Here is a 22,746-nt window from a genome sequence, read left to right on the forward strand (position 1 = left end):
ATAAAAGGCCACGGCCAGCCTGGGGCTGCGTGGAGCGCAGGTGTCACACAGTAAGTCATCGCTGTGCCCGGGCAGGGCGCTTGGCGGGGTTGGGGCGGCCAGAGGGCCGCGGCCCAGGGGGAGCAGCCACTGCGCCGGGAGGATCCTGCACCCGGTTCTGCAGAGGGGCTGCCCCCTCCCTGTGTGGGGAGGCCTCAGCCTCAGGGTCCCCGCCTGGAGGGACAGCCCGATGGGACGCAGGCACCGGGCTGCCCTGGGCTGCAGGCCCCCGGCCCTGTCTGGGTTGGGCGATGGTCCCCACTGTCTGGGTGTCTGTGTTCCCATCCTGTAGATGCTGCCCTCCTGGATCGTGGGCCTCCTCCTGCTGGCCACCGTCAGAGGTGAGGAGGCTGTCCCCATCCCGGGGGGCGGGGGGTGGTGAAGAAAGGGACCGTGCCCGGGCTGGCCTCCGGGTGGGGCAGCCAGAGGCCCCATCACCATTATCATCATAACGAATAGCCTTATCACTATTTCTTTTTTTTTAAATATATTTTATTGATTTTTTTACAGAGAGGAAGGGAGAGGGAGAGAGAGTTAGGAACATCGATGAGAGAGAAACATCGATCAGCTGCCTCCTGCACAACCCCTTACTGGGGATGTGCCCGCAACCAACGTACATGCCCTTGACCGGCATCGAACCTGGGACCCTTGAGTCTGCAGGGTGCTCTCGGCAGGCTCCCAACACCCTCCGTCCCTTGCATGGACAAGTGCGTGTCTGCAGCCTATGCTACATGGACATGTCCTGTGGAAAACTGTCCTGCAGGGCCTGCGACCTGAGCGCCCCCTCCTGTCCATCCCTCCCCATCACTCCTCTCGCTGTTCCACCTCTGTCTCTCCAGCTCCAGTCTGAGCCGTTCCTCTGGCCTCCCTTCTGCTGGGCTTCCTTCCGCACCACGAGGCCTCCTTCTCTCCTCACCTCGCCCCAGCCCCCTCTTGGCCTGCCTTCCATTTGGCCACGCAGCAGGACTGACTCCGGAGAGCAGAGCCCCCAGGGTCTGGCTGCTCCTGGGGCCTTTCTGACGCCTCTTGGTCTCCGCTGCCTCCTCCTGCCCTAAATGTGGGCATCCCACCGAGGTCACTCCCAGCTCCCCTCGCCCTGCTCCTGTTGGCTTCCCCTTTACCCAGCCTCTGCCCGCCTCCCTCCCAATTTCCAGGCAGCTCCCACCACGCCTCAGACTCACTTGTCCAGGCTCGGACACCTGCCCTATCCCGTCTCTCCACCCTTCCCTTCATTTCCACTGTCACCCAAGACTAGAATGCCAGTTACCTCTCAGACCCACCCTCCCTGCACTGCCCCCTCCAACCCACCTCTCCCAGGCTCTCCTGCCTCTGAGCCACCCACACGGGGTCCCCTAAATCACCTTCATGGAGCACAGGTCCCACCACACCCACCAGCACCTCCCACGCACTATCCACCTAACAGCCCCGGTGCCTGACCCTGGCCTTCAAGCTCCTGCATTTACCACCTGAAGCAAGAGTTGCTTTAGTCTCCGCAGCCCTTCCTCTGGGACTGGCCCCTCTTCCTGGAAGGAAGTCAAGGCCGTCATGATTCCTTCCCTGTTAGTTGTCCTCTCGTTCAAGGCAGGGTTTGTACCTGATGTGTCTTTCTATCTCCTCGGTGCCTAGCTTTATCCCCAAATAAACTCCCCCAGTTCAAATCCTGGCTCCACCACCGGCTGTGACCTTGGGCCGCTTACTTTGTCTCTCTGTGCCTTGGTTTTCCCATCTGTAAAATGGGAGCAATTCCTTACTCCGGGGCTGTGTTGAGGCTTAGAGGGAATAATACTGGTAAAGCGCCGGTGTGGGATCTGGCACCGAGTAAACAGTTTACTCTTGCTTCCGGTGGTAAAAACTGATAACTAGTATCAGCTTTTGAGTGAATGGCCAACATCTGGCACCATCCGTTTCGGAGTTGAGGAAGCCTCAGGGAGAAGACCCATTGAAACCTCTGGCTTTGAGCATGCCGCCTCAGTGAGCACTCTGTGGAGATGCTGGTGCTGTAGCCTAGAGGAGGGACCCTCAGGTGTAGACGTGGTTATTTGGATCATCGGTTGCATGTATTGAGCCCGTACTATATCCAGAATGACGCAAGAATCAGTCGTCCCTGGCCTTAAGCAATGTACCTTTTCTAAGAACAGCAGGGAAAACCTGACATGGCAGAGAGTAATTGGGGGCGACAATGTGCGCAAGGGGATGACATGAGACACGGGGATTGGACCGCACCCACGACCGGCTGCGGTGTGGGTGTAGCACGGGCGGCAGGCTCCATCCCGCAGCATCTCTGCCTACAGAATCGCAGGCGCTATCACACCTGAAGCCGGCGATGGCACGGGAAGGGCCGTCTGGGGCTTTCCTGGAAGAGGTGCTTTTAAGGCAGAAGGTTCCCAGCAAACCTCAGCCAGTCCCCCTCCGGCCTGATGATAAGGGATAAAACAGCATGAAACGAGCGGTTTCCGTGCCCCCTGGCCTCCCTCCGAACCAGAATGGCTGAGGGAGGGGCTGGGAATGGGTACAGGGGATTCCTGTCTCCGTGGAACTTGGGGAGCACCGACAGCAGGCAGAGCCCAGCACTGGCCTCGGCAGCCCTGGCTGCACCCTGAGACGCCTCCTGGGTGGCGGAGGCGAGGTTGCTCCTTTTCGGAGCCTCACGGTGTCCCGGGTGCGGCTCTTTCTGCCCCAGGAAAGGAGATCTGCTATCAACCCTTCGGCTGCTTCCCCGATGACAAGCCCTGGGCGGGGATCTTCCAGCGGCCGGTGAAGCTCTTCCCCTGGGCCCCCAAGGACATCGACACCCAGTTTCTACTCTACACAAATGAGAACCCCAACAACTTCCAGGTGAGAGCGGGCATGACGGGGCTGCGGGGGAGGGGGGGTGTGGATGGGGGCGCCTGCATTGGCACCTGCACACAGGTGTCTGAGGAAAAGGCAGGGCCGTGGAGCCGTCTGGGCGATGCCCCCTCACCACGGGCAGCCGCCCTAGCTCTGAGGACCGGGAACCCCTGATGAGGTCTATGGAAGCCCGGCCCAGAAACGCCCACATGCCACACACTGTGCACAGGACTTCCCGGCACTGAGCCCCGATCCTGGGAGGAAGGGCGTAGGAGCAGCACTTATGGAGAGATCCGGGCCTGGTGTGTCCTTCTTCTTCCTGCACTGGGCCGGGGAGGAGGGGAGCCCCTCGGGGAATGGGGGTGGGGGGTGTAAGTCCTTCCTGATGAGCCAGAAGACAGGTGTGGGAGAGGGGACTTGTGGTTGTTCACCTCACCAGAGGATGTTTTTCCCAGTGACTTTTAGAGAGTAGGGCGGAGGGATGAAAGGGGAGAGAGAGAAACATTGATACATTGATGTGAGAGAGACACACTGATTGGTTGCCTCCCATATGAGCCCCAACTGGGGCTCGGGCTCAAACCTGCAACCCAGGTGCAAGCCTTTGACCGGGAATCAAACCCGTGACCCTTCGGTGCATGGGCCAATGCTCTAACCACTGAGCAACCCCGGCCAGGGTGAGAGGGGCCATTTAACCACAAAAGCAAAAAGGACCCTGGGAGTGACGTCCAGTCCCCGGAAGGCCTGGTGGGTGGAAGCTGGACAGGCTCCTTCCAGGTAGTGACCAGGAAGAAGGTGCTCAGAGCTCAGCTGCTCACAGCTCCACCCCTGGCAGTTTGGAGAGCCGGTGACTGGCCATCGACCCCTGAGGTCAGCTGCTGTGGGATTCTAGGTGACAAACTCCCCCCTGAGAGCCCCCAGCTGGGAGTCCGCTTGGACGTGGTGGCTGGGCTGTTTGTATCTTCTGATCCTTCTTCAGGCGTGGTGCCCAGGGGCTGGTGAAGGGGCCCCTGGCCTGTAGGAGTCGGTTCTTAAGTGTTACAAGCCTGAGGTGCCCTTCGAGGCTCCACGGAGCCGCCTCTCCCCTCATTTTGGTGCTTCTGGCCTGGGGCCCTTCCCCGTTTCTGTCCCAGGGACCTCTTCCGCCATCTGGGGATTCCGAGGGGCCCCTTCTCAGGATGATGCGTTTAAATGCATGAAATAAAATACATTGGATTACAAGGGAAACCAATTATATTGAAAAACAGTTATCAGAACATTTGAGAAGCTAAATATATGTCACAGTCATAGATGTGCTGTTTATTATTATCTCACTAAATAACAAGATTCACGGGTTGGTCTAAACTACGGTCACTTGAAATAGTAATGAGAATAACTGAGTTTTAAGACATCTGCGACCACTGCCCTGTGACAGGGAAATACCTGTGACTCCCATCGGTGACCGAGTGTTGTTACAATGAGGGTGGCTTGTTGCCCAATTTCATAACTAAGAGAAATGCTAGGAAGTCCATGAACGTGGACCTTCTGAATCCTGTCCTCAAGCCCCAGGGCAGGAACTCCTGTTCTAGCCCGACCCAACTTTGTGGGAGCTGGTCCCGTGACCCAGGCTTCCTGGAACTGGCTCTCACGGGTCTATGGCTTGGAAAGGCCAACGTCCCAATTCACCTTTTCCACTTTAACCAGCGGATCTCCTCCACGGACCTGGCCACCGTGGAGGCTTCCAACTTCCAACTGGACCGCAAGACGCGCTTCATCATCCACGGCTTCATAGACAAGGGGGAGGAGAGCTGGCTGACCGACATGTGCCAGGTAGGGCCCCGCCCCGGCCACTCCCCGCTGAGACCAGCACCCGTCACCCAGCTTCAGACACTTTCCTCGGCATTGCCCCCGAGACTGGGAACGGAGACAGTCCAGAGACAGATGCTCCTTCCTAAAAACTCCCAGGAAACCCTGGGTTCTCCGGAGCGCCCACTGTCAAGTTCTCCCGACCCACCGACCTCTAGCCAGCCATCTCTTCTGGACACCAAAGAGACCCAGAGCCCAATCAAAACGCCCACAAGTGGAGGCGTCAGCAAATTACCTGGCATTTGTCTCGGGTGGTTTATATAAAGCCCCCGTGTGACATTAGGAACCAGCGTAAACGTTGCCGCTAAAACCCTGCTCTCCCACTGAGCTCTCTGTGACGGCGCCAAGGCCCCACGGCGTCACTGTCCCAACCGGGAGCCACTGCTCCCCGGCGCTCACCCAGCACCTGAAATGCGGCCAGTGTGACCGAAGACTTGACTTTTAAATTGTATCAATTTCAATTCATTGTTAATAGCCACCTGGGGCCAGTGGCCACAGTATGGGATGGCGCAGTTCTGAAGTTATCATCAATATTAGTAATGAATTATTCTTCATCACATCCATTTTCTGAGCACTTCCTCGGAGCCTGACACTGTGGTCATTATTTCTCCGTCTTTGTCCCACTTGACCCCCGCCCCCCAGCAACGTTGTGAGAGAGGCAGAGTTATCGTCCCCATTTTATAGATGAGGAAATGGAGGCAGGAAAAGTTCAACACTTGCCCAGAGTTGAATCCAGAGGTGGGAATGCAAAACCAGCTCTCCTGTCTATAAAATACCACAACCTGTGTCTACAGATTTAGTCGTTAGGAGGTGCCCACAGGCATGGCTTTCAGCTTCGTCTGCACTGGGGGAGACCTCGAGCAGCTTCTCCCCAAGGGTGGTCTGCTCCTCTTGAGGTTTGGGCGTGCACACGGGCCCCCAAGTCCCAGAAGGAGGCCGTGTGAACGTGGAGCCGGGAGAGTCAGGGGGACGTGTCCATCGCGATGCCCTGGCCTCCAGGCACCTCCTCCCTGCCTCACCCCCCGGGGTAGTCCAGGCCATCCTCAAATGAGCACAGGCTATGCAGGGGCCCTTTCTGACATTTATTTGGTCCCATCACGGGACCAGCCTGTGCTTGGGCGGTACACTGTGGCCACACCACATCATATAAAAGACGCACGTGTCCGGAGCATTGTATCCTACCTCCATCTAAACGTCATCTTGTCCGTTAATACCTTCTATCTCCCACCTATGCATTGTTGGGAACATAACAGCAAGCCCTCCGGTGGCTTCAGCTACCAAGTACCAGTGTCAGCAGACTTCCTGTAAAGGGCCGGGCAGCAAATAGTTTAGCATTTGCAGGTCATATGGTTTCAACTCAACTCTGTTGTCGCTCCAAAGCAGAGCGAGAATATGTAAACAAATGGGTGTCCCAATAAAACTTTATTTATATGAGCAGGTGGATTTGGCCCTCCCATAACAGTTTACTAAGCCCTGATGTAGTAACCGATCTTTTTTTTTTTTTTTTTTTGCCTGGCTGTGCCAATAACCACCTGGGAGATCTTCGGCCAGTCACTTACTCCATTCCAGGCCTCAGTGTTCACATCTGTCGAGTGGGGATCAGGTACCCAGTTCCTGGTGAAGTGGTGAGGATTAGGACAAGTGGGAGGAATATTAAAACGCTGACACCAACTAGATGCTTGATGGCTGTGAGTCCCTCTCTCTGGGGTGTGCGGCCTGTGCCTGTTAATACATTGGTTTCTCCCCCTTGTTTTTTCTCCCCCAGAAAATGTTTAAGGTGGAGAAGGTGAACTGCATCTGCGTGGACTGGAGGCGTGGGGCCAGGACAGATTACACCCAAGCCGTCCACAACATTCGAGTCGTGGGAGCCGAGATAGCGTTCTTAATCCAAGGGCTGTCGGTAAAGCCTGCCTGAGCCACATCCTGTGGGGAGGGGCCGAGGGGGGCAGGCAGACCCGGGGGGAGGGCCCCCAGAGGCAGCCTGGGGACTGGTGCCCAGGGGCTGGGCCCGAAGCCTGGACACACAGAGGGGAGTTTCCTAAAATGAAACTGCAGCCTTCTCCCTCCTGGAGTCCTGAAGATCCCTCGTGGTGCCTGGGGCAAACGAACCACTTTGGGACTCGGTTCCCCCTTTTGAAATAAGCCGTCCCCACACAGGGACGGCTTATTCTCAGCCCAGAAGATGAGACTTCCTTCTCAGAAAGGGGAAAGCCCCTTACCGCCTTCTGGAAGGTCTATTCCCGAGCACCCTAGACCTGGGCCCGCTACCCACACTCTCGCAGGCAGCCCCCCACCCCCCTGCGGGAGGGGAGGGAGGCCGCAGTGGGTGTGGATGGAGCAGGCAGTGCCCAGCCAGGCTCCCCAGGCGGACCTGCAGTTGACACAGAGGCCGCTGGTCCGCACTGTCGGCCCCGGACTGGGGACTCGGGACTCGGAGACTGCGGTGGCCCAGGGTCGGGTCACGCTGTCCTAGGTGGTCCCGGAGCCTGGTCGTTCGTCCCGAGACCTGTCCCCATCCCCTTCCCCGAGCCAGGGCGTCCCCACCCGGGCCTGGGGGACCTGACGCGCCATCCTTCCGCAGACCGAGATGGGCTACAGCTTGGAGGACGTGCACCTCATCGGCCACAGCCTGGGCTCGCACGCGGCCGGCGAGGCGGGCAGGAGGCTGGGGGGCCGCGTGGGCAGGATCACAGGTAAGGGGTGCGGGGGGGGGGGGGGGGGGTGGGGTGAGAGGGGCGCGCCTGCAGGGCGATGGACGCACTTCCCATGGCCAAGGGCGCCCCTACTGGTTGTCCGGGGGCACTGATTTTAGGCGCTGCCAGACTTAGATTTAAAATATAATTGCCCATACATTTTCATGTGAATTACAAAAAAATATAGGATCGTAAATAAAAACACGTTTATTAAAAAAGAAAAATATAACTATCACATTCAACTCACGACTTCAGGATTATTATGGCTAGAGTACGGCAGATTTTTGAACGGTGAAATTATTTTTTAATACGAATTCATCAGTTCCACAAATATTGTCGCTGCTGTGCCAGCTACAGGCAGAACATGAAAGTAGCTGAGACCTGGCACAGGACGAACTCAGTAGATAATACGAATGAATGAGTGAATGAATGAATGAATCACTAGGCAAAATGAAGGCACACTAGGCATAGACACAGACACGGCTGAGTCAGGTTTGTATGTAACTGTGCAAACTGTTTCCACAGTTAAATGGCCGTCTCCTTTGCCCAGGGGCTGTGTGCTAGGCACAGGGGCGGGGGAAGGATCCGGGGATTTGCAGATTATGTTTACGGAGAGTTTTTCAGATTGCAAAGTTCTTTCTCTTGTATCTTTGTGTGGGGTTTTCACAATAGCCCCCGTAAGGTAGGTTGCTGTTATTCCCACTTTCTGGATGAGGAAACTGAGGCTCAGGGAAGACACATGTTTGACCTTGAGCAGAACCTGGGCTGGAATGTAGGTCACTGGGTCCTGTGGGCCCTGCTCCCCGCTGCTTCTCTTGAAGATGAGCTGGCACAGCCCCTGCTTCAGGCGGAGAGCCGCATGGGTTTTGTGGGTCCCGGGTTGGGACCTGGTTTGTCACTGTGCACCTCCCCCTTTCAGGACTGGATCCGGCAGAACCATGCTTCCAGGGCACGCCGGAGGAGGTGAGGCTGGACCCGTCGGACGCCATGTTTGTGGATGTGATTCACACGGATGCCTCGCCCATAGTGCCTTACCTAGGTGAGTTCCTCACCCCCTCCTGGTGACCAGGGCGTCACTGGTAAGAGTAGGTCCAGGCGTGGTAGTCAGAATGGTTAACTACAGTAATAGCTTGGATGCCAACCAGTCAAGTGGGTGCCAGCTACAAACAGCCAGCCCAGTGCCAGTGGTATCAGCCTGTGGCCCCGGGCAGGTCAGACAAACACTGGTGTAGCCTATGGAAGGCTGTTGCTCAGTCCTCAAACCCCGTGACCTTCCCTAGGCTCCACTATCCATTCGTGCACTGGTGTGGGGGGGGAGCCCCCTCGTGGGGGGAGCCCCCTCAGCCCGGCCTGCGCCTTCTCACAGTCCAGGACCCCTTGGGGGTCCTTAGCGCTGCCACTGCACTCGCCAGCTGTGAGCCCAGCTTCTGGCTGAGCCATGCTCCCCCTGTGGGAGCGCACTGACCACTAGGGGCAGCTCCTGCATTGAGCGTCTGCCCCCTGGTGGTCAGTGCGTGTCATAGCCACTGGTCATTCTGCTGTTCGGTCTATTTGCATATTAGAGTTTTATTATATGGGATGCTTCACCTATATTTGCAAAATGCAAAGTTAATGTTTGAATATTTTGCTCACTTCATTGCAAAAACTTTGGTTATAGTTTGTGTTGTTGGAAACCAAATATATCCCTTTATTTAATTCTTCTAAAACCAAATGGGTGAATTGTTCTTAGTTTAAATAAATTAAAATTTTAAATAATTAAAATTATGTCAAAAATTAATATTACATAAACTCACTGTCCTTTTTTCAATATTTTCTTATGTAAACCCTCATGAAGCATGCCAACAAAGGGTATGTTTTTAATAATAGTGATGGTTACCATGGGCTGCATTGGACAATTTGTACATACTCGCTCGGTAACCACCCTAAAAAGTGGGCATTATTATTACTGTTTCATAGCTGAGGATACTGAGGTTTGAAAAGCTTTAGTAGTTGCTCGCGATCACGGAGTGTGTAAATAGGACCAGGATGTGATCACGGGTCTGTGTGCTTAAAAAGCCAAAGCGTCCAGCCATTATGCTGGGCTCTCAATACAACGAAATCTCTATATCACCTTATCACATAGGAATCAAAATTTCAAAATGAATAAAGGAATGGAAATTACACAGTGCTGATAGTGACTATGATGCATAATGGTATCAGGGTATATCTGTATTGTTCACAGCCTCCCCAGGACAGACAGACAGACAGACACACATTCAAATACACATGTAGGCAAGCTCACTGCCTCTGCTCTCTCCTCCTTCCTTGTCTTGCTAAGGGCTCATCTCTGAGAGCGTTCTGCAAAGCCGGGCGGGGTGGCTGTGCTGAGGGGACAGTTTGCCAAGAAGACTCTCGCTCTGGTAGGAAGGAGTTGGACTGTCTCTGAGGCCATGACCTTGCCTTGGGACCACTTACCTCCCTGCTCACCACTGCTTCCCATGTTTCAGGTTTTGGAATGAGCCAGAAGGTGGGCCATCTGGATTTCTACCCAAACGGAGGAAAGCAAATGCCCGGATGTCAGAAAAATATCCTTTCATCCATCGTTGATATAAATGGACTCTGGGAAGGTACGTACATTAGCAAAGCAAGACGGCAGTGCTGTCCTGGGGGAGAAGGCAGGATGCGTGGCCAGGCCCGGGTAGTACTGAGTTTTGCCGCCCCTTACGGTGTGCTCATTCTGTCCCAGGCATGGTCACAACGCCATGAGAGAGTTACTCTGATTATCCCCATTTCACAGATGAAGAAACTGGATCTGAAAAGTTATACAACTTGCCCAAGGCCACCTTTTGTTAAAGTTCAATTTCTGGCTGCAAAGTCCCAACCTCATCCCAGCCTGTGTCGTCTCCCCCTCATCAGGATGCTGAGGCATGAGCTGGCCGGGCACGTGGGCAAATACCAGTTCTAGCTTTGCCCCCACCCCCACCCCCATCCCACTTTCACTGCTTGCTCCTTGAAGGGCACGCACAAAGATTTGGAGGGCTTTGACTGTCTTGCAAGTGGGGACATGCTCTGTGGGTTTGGGGAGTGCGTGCATGGAGTGGAAGGCCTGGAGGTCTAGGGGCGATGAGGCTTGTGTGTGTCAATGCCAGAAATGTCCAAACCTGTAGAGAATTTTTATGAGTTTATTGGAGCCAAACTGACGACAATCGCTGGGAAGCAAAATCTCAGCGGACTGAGAAAATGCTCCGGAGAACGGCAGTTTTACAGCTTATTTTATACATTAGGATAAAAAGAGGAGACATAGGGGGTTCCATGAAATCCACGGGTGGTAGATTGGGGAGGGGGAAGGAGGTCAAACGGGAAATCTCTGGAATTGGATAAAAAGTAAAACAGACAGGCACATTCTTTTACATTGGTGGGTCCAGGATGGTTAATGATTGACATTTAGAGCACATAGAGGTGGTATTTGGGGAACAAGGTCACAGTGAGGGGTTCCGGGGTCTGGTGCTCTTATTGGGGGGGGGGGGTGCCCTGAGGGACCTGGACAAGATTACTCTGATATTTAGAAGGTGCGTTTTCTTAGATGCAAAAGGAAAACAGTTTCACTGAAGGTAAAGATTCTTTGTCACCCTGGCTGGATGGCTCAGTTGGTTGGAGCTTTGTCCTATATACCAGAGAGGTTTTGGGTTTGATTTCTGGTCAGGGCGCATATGGGCGGCAACTGAGTGATGTTTCTCTCTCACCTCAATGTTTCTCTCTCTCCCTTCTCTCTCTCTCTCTAAAATCAATAAACATATCCTCAGGTGAGGATTTAAAAATAAAAAAAGAAGATTGACCTTCGTCAAGGAAGTACAGGCCTGGGACAGGACTACCCTCCAGGACCCGCGTTTAATTAGGAATCTTTATGTTCAGCCCACCCCGCGTGGGTGCTTTCGGCCTCTGAGTTTGTAAGGCCACCGTGCAGGCCTCCCCTGAGGTTGGCAGGGTTAGTATGTGGCCCCTTTTTGAGGTCTGCGTTTACGCAAGAGACAAGCTCAGTCCCCCCGCGATTAGGTGACTGAAAGCACCACCTCCGTCACCTGCCCTTGTCCGGCCTCTGCTCTTCTCCTGTGGCCTCTCCCTGGAGACCGGGCTTTGTCTCCCCGCTGCACATGGAGGCTTTGCGTCTGCGATCATTTCATTGTAGTGTTTATTTGTCTCAGCTGGGAGTTTGCCGGGCATCCCAGACACCCCGGTACCCTGCTCAGGGCCTGGCCCAGGTGCTCAGTACAGCCCACTCCACTGAGCATTTAATATTCCATGTGCTTAATGTGAACGAACAGAGTCGGTAAAGCAGTAGCCAACACCCACCGTCAGCCAATGGAGCCTTTGAGCTCTCTGCCCAGCACCGGGTAACTCCAGGGAAGACCCGGCTGAAGGAATGAGGCCGCCCCTCCCAGAAGCGACCAGCAGGGCCCACATAATAGCCAGGAGCCCAGCTTCAATTAAAGAGGCAATGCAGAGTGAACACGCCCACAGGAGTGCGCGTCTATTGTGTGGGCTCCCAGTCACCCGGGCGCGGGGCTGGAGGAACAGTGAAGTCCACTTGCCCCTCTATTATGGGTCCCTGGGCAGCGATTCTGGACGAAAAAAAACAATTAAGGTGGAAACAGGTGGTGCTGTCTGGTAATGACTGTTGGTGCCAGGCACCACCCGGCCTGGCTGGAGTCGCTGGGCCCTGGGGCAGGCAGGGCTAATCCACCAGCACAAAGAGGACCCGTCTGTTCTCCATGGTGGTGGACAAAGCCCCCCAGGTCCCCCGGAAGTGGTCCCCAGGTATGTCTGGGGTCACTGTGCATCACACCATGGGAGGTCTTGTACCAAGGAGCTGGAGAAATGAAAAAAAAAACCACACACACAAAAAAAAACAATTTTGCAAATAGGAGGCCTTGGGTTAAAGAAAAGGTGGTAGAGAAAACGCAGTGACACAGTGGCCTAGAGCCAAGGGGACTTTGGTCTCCACTGCTCTTACCTTGCACTTTCGAAGGGCAAAGGGCAAAGGGCGAGGAAGAGGAATTCCTCAGCCTGGGGCCATGGGCACAGAAGAGCTGCATTCCCGGGACAGGCCCGCAGGTATGGTGCCTGGTTCTCAAACGGGGCCCCTCCGGCCCAACACCACCCACAGCAGCCAGTGGTCGGGGGTCGGCCTTCACAGGGACCAGTTTTAAAGAGGGAATGTACTGCTGTCGTGTAAGCATGAAACATTGTCATGTTAAAGTCAAGATGCAGGTTTCTCGTGAAAAACCAGAAGACCAAGCCACCTGGGCCTTAACATTCAACAACTGGCTGACGGTGTAAGATTCCTTTTGAAAGCTATTGCCTCTCTCTCCCTCTCCGCCCCTTTCCCCTTCTCTCTCTCTCTCTTCTTTCTGTATGTAGTTTTCTCACTCTCCCCAAGGCCCCCAGCCCTCATCCTTCACTTCTGTCAGACGCCTGGCCCCTGGAGGATTGGACACACGTCCTTGTTAGAACTGGTCCTTCCCCAGCACGTGCCCAGCCCCGAGTAGGCCCTGCTCAGCACATGGGCACCGTGCGGGCAGAGGAAAGCCAAACACCATTACTAAAGGAGCCCCCAGATACCACCTCTATGTGCTGTAAATGTTGATCATGAACTATTTCCTGCTTGCCCCAAAGTATGTCAAAGTCAATGACAGGAACTTTGGATGGTGACCGAGGCATTCGGGAATGCCGACACGCCTCTGTGAAACGAGGAGGTGACTCCTTATTCAGATCAGAACGGTTCAAGCTTCAAAAGTGAGAGTCTCCTATGGGCTCCCGCAGCTTTTGCTTCCTTAGGAACCCGGGACTTTGTGGCCTGCAATCACCTGAGAAGCTACAAGTATTACTCCAGCAGCATCCTCAACCCCGACGGCTTCCTGGGCTACCCGTGTGCCTCCTACGATGAGTTTGAGGAGGTGGGTCTCACCAGGGGCCTGGGGAGGGTCGGGTGGCTCTGTTGTTGTTGGTTCTGTCCCTGTGGCTTGGAACAGCACAGAGATGTAACTCCACGACTAGTAAGAGGCGGTACTGGTAATGCTGAGCCTCCCAGAGCCTTCTTCCTCCGGGGATCGGGGTGGGCAGGCGGCGGATGGCACAGACCTGACCCAGCTGGGCCTTGCCTAGATCCCCAACTTTTCATTCTGAAAAATTCTCAAAGGATGCCTGGACGGCATGGGTGAGATGGATGCATGTGTGCTTTAATCAATGGATGGAGGGTAGATGGATAGATGAATAGAAAGATGGTTAGGTGGATGAGTGGATGGATGAGGGATGGATGGATGGATGGATGGATGGATGGATGGGAAGGTGAATTGATCAATTGAATGAGTGAATGAGTCAAAGGCCTACCACTCACAGACAAATTGTTGTTTTTATACAGAAGAGCTGTTTCCCGTGTCCAGTCGGAGGATGCCCCAAAATGGGGCACTATGCTGACCAGTTCCAGGGGAAGACCAGCGCCGTGGGACAGACGTTTTTCCTGAACACAGGAGAGAGCGGCAACTTCACTCGTAAGTTTCCATTTTACCCATTTAAAAGCTGCAAATGATTTTAAAGGGTGTATCAACCTTGTTAGTTAGGACCCTTGGTAGCAATGGGTAGAGACTCAACACCAGCGAGCTTAAATAATAATGGGAGGACGGTAGAATGGCATTTGTCTTGCCTCACACGTTCACCCCTTTAACCAATAATCCTGACCAGTGGAGTGGGTTGACCGTGAATGGCCCAGGCTGGTCACATGTCCACCCAACCCTGTGGCAGGAAGGACGGATCCATTAACAGAAGAAGGCAAGATGGGGCAAAGGCACCCTGTGATTACCCACCACACTAGTCCCCTGTGTACACACACATGAGCATGCTGGTGTTTTTTTATTTTATTTTGCCCAGCTTCTCATTTAAAAAGAAGATAGTAAAAGCACCAAGATTTGTTTGTTATGATTAATATTACATGATGGCTGAACAGAAGAGCATTTATTTTCCAAGGGAGTTTTACATTTAAAAACATTTATGCAGCACTTCACAAAACACTGTTTACACACAGTATTTCATGTAATACTCACGACACTTAGCATAAACGATAACAGTTGGGAGTATCTATAAAGTCTTACAAGCATATTCCTTTAAGTCAGAGCGCACTTAGGAAAACGCTTGCATGTGTGCGGGAGAAGGTATTCAAGGATGTTCACGCAGCATTGACTTTAATACCAAAAGAACGCGGGGAGAAACCTAGATTCCACCACTGGTTAAACAACCAAATCCTGTATGTAACCATTCAAGGAAGGATCTAGAAAACCTCTAAGGCATATTAAGTTAAAAGGCAAATAGCAAAACATCACGTAATATATCACGTTCCAGTCAGGGTCTCTGCTGAAGACAGAGCTCCTTCAAGGGGTTCAAATGAGGAGACCTCTTTGGAGGGCCTGCTTTTGGAGGTGTGGACAGGGTTGAAAGAACAAACTAGGGATGCTGAGGCGCCCAGAATCTAGTGGCTGCGGGGCTCCAGGAATGGAGTGAAGAGAGCTACTGCCAGACACTCGGTACTAGCGCAAGGAGGCTGCAGGGGAGCAAGCACCTCCATCTCCCTCCTCCTGCCACTGGCCTCCCGTGCAAGCCTCTGATGGGCTGAACCCAACGGAAAGCCATCGGCAAGGATCCCTGGTGAGGCCGACCTTATAAAGCACAGGACAGGACAGGGAAGGGCGTGGGTTTGGATGGAGAGAATAGAGAATAAACAGTGCATATTATTTATGGAAGGGGAAAAAGCCTTATTATTTATTTATTTCTACATGTTTTTAAAAATTGATTTCAGAGGGAGAGAGAGATAGAAACATCAATGATAAGAGAGAATCACTGATCGGCTGCCTCATGCACCCCCCTAACCCCCTACAGGAGATGGAGCCTGACACCCGGCCATGTGCTCTGACCAGGAATCGAACCATGACCTCCTGGTTCTTAGGTCAATACTCAGCTACTGAGCCACACCAGCCGGGCAAAATCCTATTTTTATACGTTCATATGTGTATGTGTAAATGCCCATAGAAAGCTCTAGCTCAGGGTATCCCAACCTCAGCTCTATTGAAATCCGGGACTGGATTATTTGTTATTGGGGGGCCGTCCTGTGCATTGCAATATGTTTAGCAAATCCGTGGCCTCTACCAGCGAGATGCCAGTAGTCCTGCACCCACCCACCCCATCCCCCGGGTGTGACGATCAAGAACATCTCCAGACAATGCCAACTGTCCCTGGGAAGCAAGTCACCCCGCTGGGCTTGGTTAAGTCTACAGACCAAACTGGGAAGACCTGAGACGGAGGGCAGGTAGACAGAGCGCTGAGAAAGGGTTTATTCATTTTTAAAATTTATCTGTGTTGTTTTTCCACTGAGAATATGTGCATGGCATAGGAAAATAATAAAAATAAAGAAGGGAACAGTACGTGATTTATCCAAATGTTGGAGCCCAGATGTCTCCCTCTCCCGTGGCCTTCCTGGTGTAGTCAGTGGTGTGCACCTGGGTACCCAGGTAGAGTAACCAGCCGCCCTCCATCCCTCGGAACACATACCTGGCAGGGTTGGCAAGAGATTGTGCTGAGCTGTAATACTTCCCCCTGAGTCCTCACCCCCACCTAGCATCAGAATTCCTGGGACCCCAACTGCATTGAAGAAAACCGCTAGTTGCATTCGCCCTTACCTCCCACTCATGGGGGATTCGGAGCTTGGAACAAGAATGCTCCATGGGTTATTTATTTTTTTCCCATCAAGATGAGTTCATTGAACTGATTGTATTTTTTCTTTGCACAGGTTGGAGATACAGGGTATCAGTCACACTGGCTGGAAAAAAGAAAGTGAGTGGGTACATCAGGATTGCTTTGTATGGAAGTAATGGAAACTCAAAGCAATATGAAATTTTCAAGTAAGTTTGATAGTAAAGCGAAATGACCCTACTTTCCCTAATAGGTTATTAATAAAAGATTGGGTATAAACTTCTACATACATCTAGCCATACAGAACCTGTGAATCCTAGAATGTCAGAGCCGAAGCAAGTCTCTTAGCACCTAATTAAATCACCCCATAGGAGAGGGAGGCCCAGAGAGGGAGCACTCGCGATTTTAAAGGCTGACTCCTGGATTGCCAATCACTGCTTCCTTCCTGCTTAAGTTGTGGGGTTGTTGTTGTTGTTTTTTTAAAAAAATTTTTTTTTTTCAGAGAAAGGAAAGGAGAGGAAGAGAGAGAAAGAAACATCAATGATGAGAGAGAATCATTGATCAGCTGCCTCCTGCACACCCCCTACTGAGGATTGAACCCACAACCTGGGCATGTGCCCTGACCAGGAATTGACCTGTGACCTCCTGGTTCTTGAGTCCACACTCTACCACTGAGCCACACCAGCCAGTTTTGTGAATATCATGTTCTCCTTAGACAAGGCACATTTATATGGCAACTGCTTCCCATCCCACACACACGCTCCATCCCCCACTCGTGCTGTGCTCCATGTGAAGCCTGAAGCTAGCTTCCTGTTGCTATGGTAGCCTCAGCACCTCGCTTGTGCGGGTACCGGAGGCGCTTGGTAAGAATGTGTTGGATTAACTGTGCGGTAAAATTAGATTCTGTTTTTGCACTAAGTTTGCATGATAATTTTCAGGTTAAAGTCCTTTGACTACTTCTTATGCTACCTATGAGATGCCCACAAATGACCCCGGCTGAAGCACATGGGTCTTTAAACAAGGATAACAAGTCCTGCAGTGAAATTAGAGAGTCAATATGCCGTCCCAAGTAGTTGCCTTCCCTCTAGGTCCCAACCAAGACAGTGGAAATCTAGAGTCCAGGATTACTCTAAAGGTGTGTTCTTCACAGATGCGTCCCTGGATGTGTATGGGGGCGTTCAAGGGAACTGCAGAGAGCCAGCAGCAGCAGCCATTGTTTGGGGGAACAGCAGAGTGCTGTCACCCTAGGTATTCCTCTACCCAGCGGATAGAACACTTTATGTCTATGTTTGCAGAGGATCCCTCAAACCAGAGGCAAATCATGTGCGTGACATTGATGTGGACATCAACGTTGGAAAAGTCCAGAAGGTTAAGTTCCTCTGGAACAACCATGTGATAAACCTCTTCACGTACAAGCTGGGGGCTTCGAGAATCACAGTGCAGAGCGGTGAAGATGGGACTGAGTGAGTATCCTTTATCCCACCGGAGTCTTGTTTCTATATTCCCTTATCCGTCTACCTCTGCGAACATACACGCATGCACTCCATCACCCACCCGTCCACCCACATAACCTGCTACCCACCCATTCCTTCATCCCTTTCTCTCCATCCACTTAACCACTTACCTATCCACTTATCCGTGCAGCCATTCATCTAACCAACGATTCCTCTCAACTCTGCATCGTTCCATCTGTCCATCTGATTTCCTTTGGAAAATCAATCATTTTCCTTAAGCCAAATTCAACTTGGCCGGAGCAAGGCATCAATTGTAAGGCATAGGTTCGAGAAACAGGCCAATAGGAGACTCTGTTTTATCTCAAACAATAAGGAAAGCACCTGGGCAGCAGCTGTAGGAAATCTCAGGGTTTATTTCATACAAATTGTTTTGTTTGGAGACTGTGGCCTGAGAGGCATACAGACTGTGTTAGGATCTAGCGCACAGTGGAAGCTCTTCTCTTGCTGAGAGGATAGAATCTGACTTGGTGAGAGTAGGGAGAGAACATAACAGTGTTTAAAATGAGGCAAGAAAAAAAAGGCTGCCGTAAAGGAGGATGATAGAAAATAACATGTCAGCGTCTGGAGGAAACTCGGTGATCACCTTTCACCTGCTCTCATGTTAAGATGAGAAGAGTGAGGTTCGCAGAGTCACATAACGTGTCTAAGGCCACCGAGGAAAGCTAGAGGGAAGAATATTGGCAGACTATTTTCAAAAACACCTACGAAGGCCTTGCTCAGCTGCATGACTTAGCTGTGCTGACAGTGACTGGTCATAGTCCCGATTCCTGGGCGTGGTGCTGGAAGGGTCAGAGGTCACTGCGGCTGTGCCAGTGGGCAGAGCTTGAGCCCGAGGCACGCCCAGGGCTTGAAACCCAGTCCTTGGACCTCCAATCCAGCCCTTGTTCCACTGTGCCCGCCCAGCTCACACAGCCGGCCGTGGAGCTGAGGTCGGTGAGGCCTGGCTGGGGGATGCCTTGTGGAACTGTCTGGGTTTCACAGCGTTTAGGTGGAGGTAAGGGTGGGTTTTGTTTTCATGTACGGTACAGCTCACCCACTATACATCCCAAGCACCAACATCTCCCCCCATATAAGGGCTTCCTCACCACGGAGCCACATTCTGAAGCTGAGCCCTGAGGGAGGCTCGCTTGGCCAACCATCCCCTTTTAGCCAAAGGGGCCCCCAGGAAAAGGAGGAGGCCAGGCGTCCTGCAGTTCATGGCTGGGTTGTTGCCCCCACTGGGCAGGCTTCACCCTCTTCAGGAGTGACATCCCTCCATGATCTTTTTTTCCCCCCAACATCTCTATCGAGATATAATTGTCATAGTCTGTGTTCACCCATTTAAAGTATATACTTCAGTGATTTTTAGTCCATTTGCAGAGTTGTGTAATCATTTCTAAAGTCAATTGTAGAACATTGCATCACCTTCCCCAAAAACCCCACACCTATCAGCCATCATCCCATAACCTCCCGTCCCTTTTCTCCAGCCCTGGGCAACCTGTTTTCTATTTCGATAGATTTTCCTATTCTGGACATTTCATATAAATGGAGTCATACAATAGATATAGTCCCTTGTGACTGGCTTTTTTCACGTAGCATAATGTGTTCAAGGTTCATCCATGTTGTAACATGTATCAGTACTTTATTCCTTTTTACTGCCAAATAATAATTCTGTTATATGGATATACCACATTTTATTTATCCGTTTAGCAGTTGATGGACATCAGGGATGTTTCCACGTTGGGGCTATTATGAATAATGCTGCTGTGAACATTTATGTACGAGTTTTTGTGTGCACATATGTTTTCATTTCTCTTGGGTACATACCTAGGAGCGGAATTGCTAGGTTATGTGGTCACTCCTATGTTTAACCTTTAGAAGAACTGCCAGACTGTTTTTCAAAGTGGCTGCCACATTTTCCATTCCCAGCAGCAATGTATGGAGAACCCCCGAGGTTCTTAACTCTAGGGAAAGTTCCCTCTGGGCAGGCGGGGGCACCCCTATCCCCTAAATGCATTGTCAGGCCCACCCACAGCTTCAGGTTCACTGGAGACCCTCTTGGTTTTGAAAAACCCGCCATCTGACACAGCTGATTCGCTTTCAGCTTGTTAAAAGGCCGCAGGGGGAGAGGGCGTTCTTTAAGTGGTTTTGCTTAGTAAGAATCACCTGGACTCTGCGTGGTGTAGCCGAGCCTTTCAGTCAGAAGGGTCTGAATTCCAGGGTCTGGCTAGATGGATGCACACACATTTCCTCACGCTGAACGTGTTCTCCTCCGCAGGTATCATTTTTGCAGTGACGACACCGTGAAAGAAGACCGGTTGCTGTCCCTTCACCCTTGTTAAAAATGTGGTGCTCTCTTGTCTCTTTGTGGTAATAAATTTTTAATGCCCTCGGGTTGACATTAAGGTGTGAGTTTGACATCCTCCGGGTTCTGGGGTCATATTTTGGAAATGACTTTTAAGACTAGAGCCAAGGCCCCTGCCAGTGTGCTAAGTGGTTAGAGCACCAAAGGGTCTCGGGTTCGATTCCTGGTCAAGGGCACATACAAGGGTTGCAGGTTTCATCCCTGGCCCCAGTTGGGGAGCTTAGGAGAGGCAACCACTCAATGTGTCTCTCTCACATGGATATTTTTTTCTCTCTCTCTCCTTCCCTCTCTCCCTTCCACTCTCTCTAAAAATCGATGGGGAAAAAAAATGTCCTCAGATGAGGATTAACAACAACAACAAAATGCTGGAGCCAAGTTGGCTGCAGGTCATGTCTGAAACCTCCCACCCGCGGTCCTTTGCCACCATCTTCCTCAGGGCACCTGTGTGGCCTGTTCTAACGTAGACCATGAAGTTCTGTCCTATTTGAAAAGCTCATCATTACTTCCACGTGTTGCCTGCCCAGCTTTTAACATCCTAGGGCAGTGGTCGGCAAACTCATTAGTCAACAGAGCCAAATATCAACAGTACAACGATTGAAATTTCTTTTGAGAGCCAAATTTTTTAAACTTAAACTTCTTCTAATGCCACTTCTTCAAAATAAACTCGCCCAGGCCGTGGTATTTTGTGGAAGAGCCACACTCGAGGGGCCAAAGAGCCACATGTGGCTCGCGAGCCGCAGTTTGCCGACCATGGTCCTAGGGGGAGGGAGCTGACCCTATGGAAGAGCAGCCTGGGTGGCATGCGTACCTCTGAGCCATTGCAGGGAGTGGGCCTTTAAAAACGTGAATTTGCACATGGCACCAAATGCAAATGAGCCAGAGAGTATTCTTACACAAGGTACTTCTTCCAGCTTTGCCCCCAGGTCTCCCAGTTCCTCTCCCAGGAACAGCTTGAGGTTTTTCCAGAAATATGTGTGCACCTACCTCATATACCCCAGCCCCACTTCCACAATGGGTAGCCTACAAAACACCATTCTTACCTTGCTTTTTACACTATAAAAATAATTTGGATATTATGGTCTAATTAGAGGCCCAATGCATGAAATTCATGCAAGAGTAGGCCTTCCTTCCCCCGGGTGCTGGCACCAGCTTCCCTCTGGCACCTGGGACCCAGGCTTCCCTCCTCCAGCCCCAGGCAGGCACCCGGGACCCGGGCTGGCTTCCCTCCAGCCCCAGCTTCGTTAGGAAGGACATCCGGAATGACGTCTGGAAGATGTCCGGTCTAATTAGCATATTATGCTTTTATTATTATGACTAGTGGCCCGGTGCATGAAATTCATGCACGGGGGCAGAGGAGGGAGAAGAAGGGTGTAACTCAGCATGGCCTGCACCCTCTTCAATCTGGGACCCCTTGTGGGATGTCCGACTGCCCTGTGGGATCGGGCCTAAACCGGCAGTCGGACATCCCTCTTGCAATCCAGGACCGCTGGCTCTTAACTGCTCACCTGCCTGCCTGCCTGATCGCCCCTAACCACTGTGCCTGCTGGCCTTCTTGACCCCAACTGCCCTCCCGTGCTGGCCTGCTTGCCCCAACTGCCCCCCTGCCAGCCTGCTCAACCACAACTGCCCCCATGCCGCTGGCCTGATCACCTCCAACTACCCTCCCCTCCTGGCCTAATCACCCCTAACAGCCTCTGCCTCGGCCCTGCCACCATGGCTTTGTCCGGAAGGATTTTCAGAAGGTCTCCCAGTCTAATTAGCATATTACCCTTTTATTAGTATAGGTAGTATAGAAAGAGCCTCTTTAATCTTCATAGGGCTTCACAGATGCCACCGAGGGATGCCTGTGGTGTGCTTGTCCCTGCTGATTGGCATAGAAATGGTCTCCAAAATTTTCTTATTGCAAATATGCATGCATCTAATATCCTGTGATGTGTATAGCATGCAGGCCTTCTAGCCTGGCCTCTGCCCTAACCCCTGGCCTCCCACTAACCCCTGGCTGACCTGCCCACTCGCTCTTGGGAACCTGGGGAGTTGAATAGGCTGGTGCAGGCAGAGGGTGTCACTTCCAGGGCCAGCGATGGTGGAGTAGGGTTCGCCTGTTGAGCAGGAGTGAGAGCATTCACCATTTAATTCTTAGAATTAAGAAATGGCTGCATTTAGCGATTCCCTGAAAGGCTGTGTGACAGGTGTGGCGGGTGCTCGAAGAGAACGAGGTGACACCCTTAAGGTCCCGAGAATGAGGCAGAAGGAGCTCTCCCCTCCCCTTAGGGGGCGCCTCCCTACTTCCTAGCAGGACAAAGAGCCGGCGCTCTGTACCTGGGGTTTCTTTCATTCTCCCTTCCTCTGTGTGTTTCCTAAAATTCTCTTTCCGGAAGCGCTGTCCAGCATTCAAAACCTTGGTCTGCTGCAGTGAAATAGGTCCTTGTCTGAGACCTTCGAGACTGCCTGGGCCTCAACAACACTGCAAATCAGCCCAGCCGGGGTGGCTCAGTGATTGAGGGTGGACCCAGGAACCAAGAGGTCTCTAGTTCCATTCCTGATCAGGGCACGTGCCCAGGTTGCAGACTTGATCCCCAGTAGGGGGCGTGCAGGAGGCAGCCGATCCATGGTGTTTCTCCTTCATCGATGTTTCTCTCTATCCCTCTCCTTTCCTTCTCTCTCTAAAAAATCAATAAAAATATGTGTGTTTTTTAAAAAAAAAAAAACACCAACTGCAAATTACAGAACAGAGGTTCTCACCCTAGCTGTGTAATAGAATTGACTGGGG

The 22,746-nt window shown here is 52.1% G+C and overlaps 1 protein-coding gene across 1 annotated transcript; it reads left to right on the forward strand.

The window, feature by feature from the left end:
- Positions 1–19,953, forward strand: LOC103288586 (pancreatic lipase-related protein 2). Its single transcript, XM_008144343.3, has 13 exons — positions 1–50; positions 332–380; positions 2,720–2,874; positions 4,549–4,674; positions 6,476–6,610; positions 7,292–7,403; positions 8,323–8,442; positions 9,890–10,009; positions 13,218–13,336; positions 13,801–13,930; positions 16,216–16,327; positions 17,414–17,581; positions 19,890–19,953. Exons 2-13 carry the CDS (start codon positions 332–334, stop codon positions 19,951–19,953), a joined length of 1,410 nt encoding a protein of 469 aa, XP_008142565.1. The 5' UTR covers positions 1–50.
- The last annotated feature ends 2,793 nt before the right edge of the window (positions 19,954–22,746 follow it).

Source organism: Eptesicus fuscus, chromosome 17 (genome assembly GCF_027574615.1).
Source record: "Eptesicus fuscus isolate TK198812 chromosome 17, DD_ASM_mEF_20220401, whole genome shotgun sequence".
Classification (NCBI taxonomy): domain Eukaryota; kingdom Metazoa; phylum Chordata; class Mammalia; order Chiroptera; family Vespertilionidae; genus Eptesicus; species Eptesicus fuscus.

Excerpts from the sequence above, each read along its gene's own strand:
- LOC103288586 (XM_008144343.3), top strand. The coding sequence starts at position 332 with ATGCTGCCCTCCTGGATCGTGGGCCTCCTCCTGCTGGCCACCGTCAGA. Across the intron at positions 4,675-6,475 it reads GGCTGACCGACATGTGCCAG|AAAATGTTTAAGGTGGAGAA; the intron begins GTAGGGCCCCGC and ends TTTCTCCCCCAG. Across the intron at positions 16,328-17,413 it reads AAGCAATATGAAATTTTCAA|AGGATCCCTCAAACCAGAGG; the intron begins GTAAGTTTGATA and ends CTATGTTTGCAG.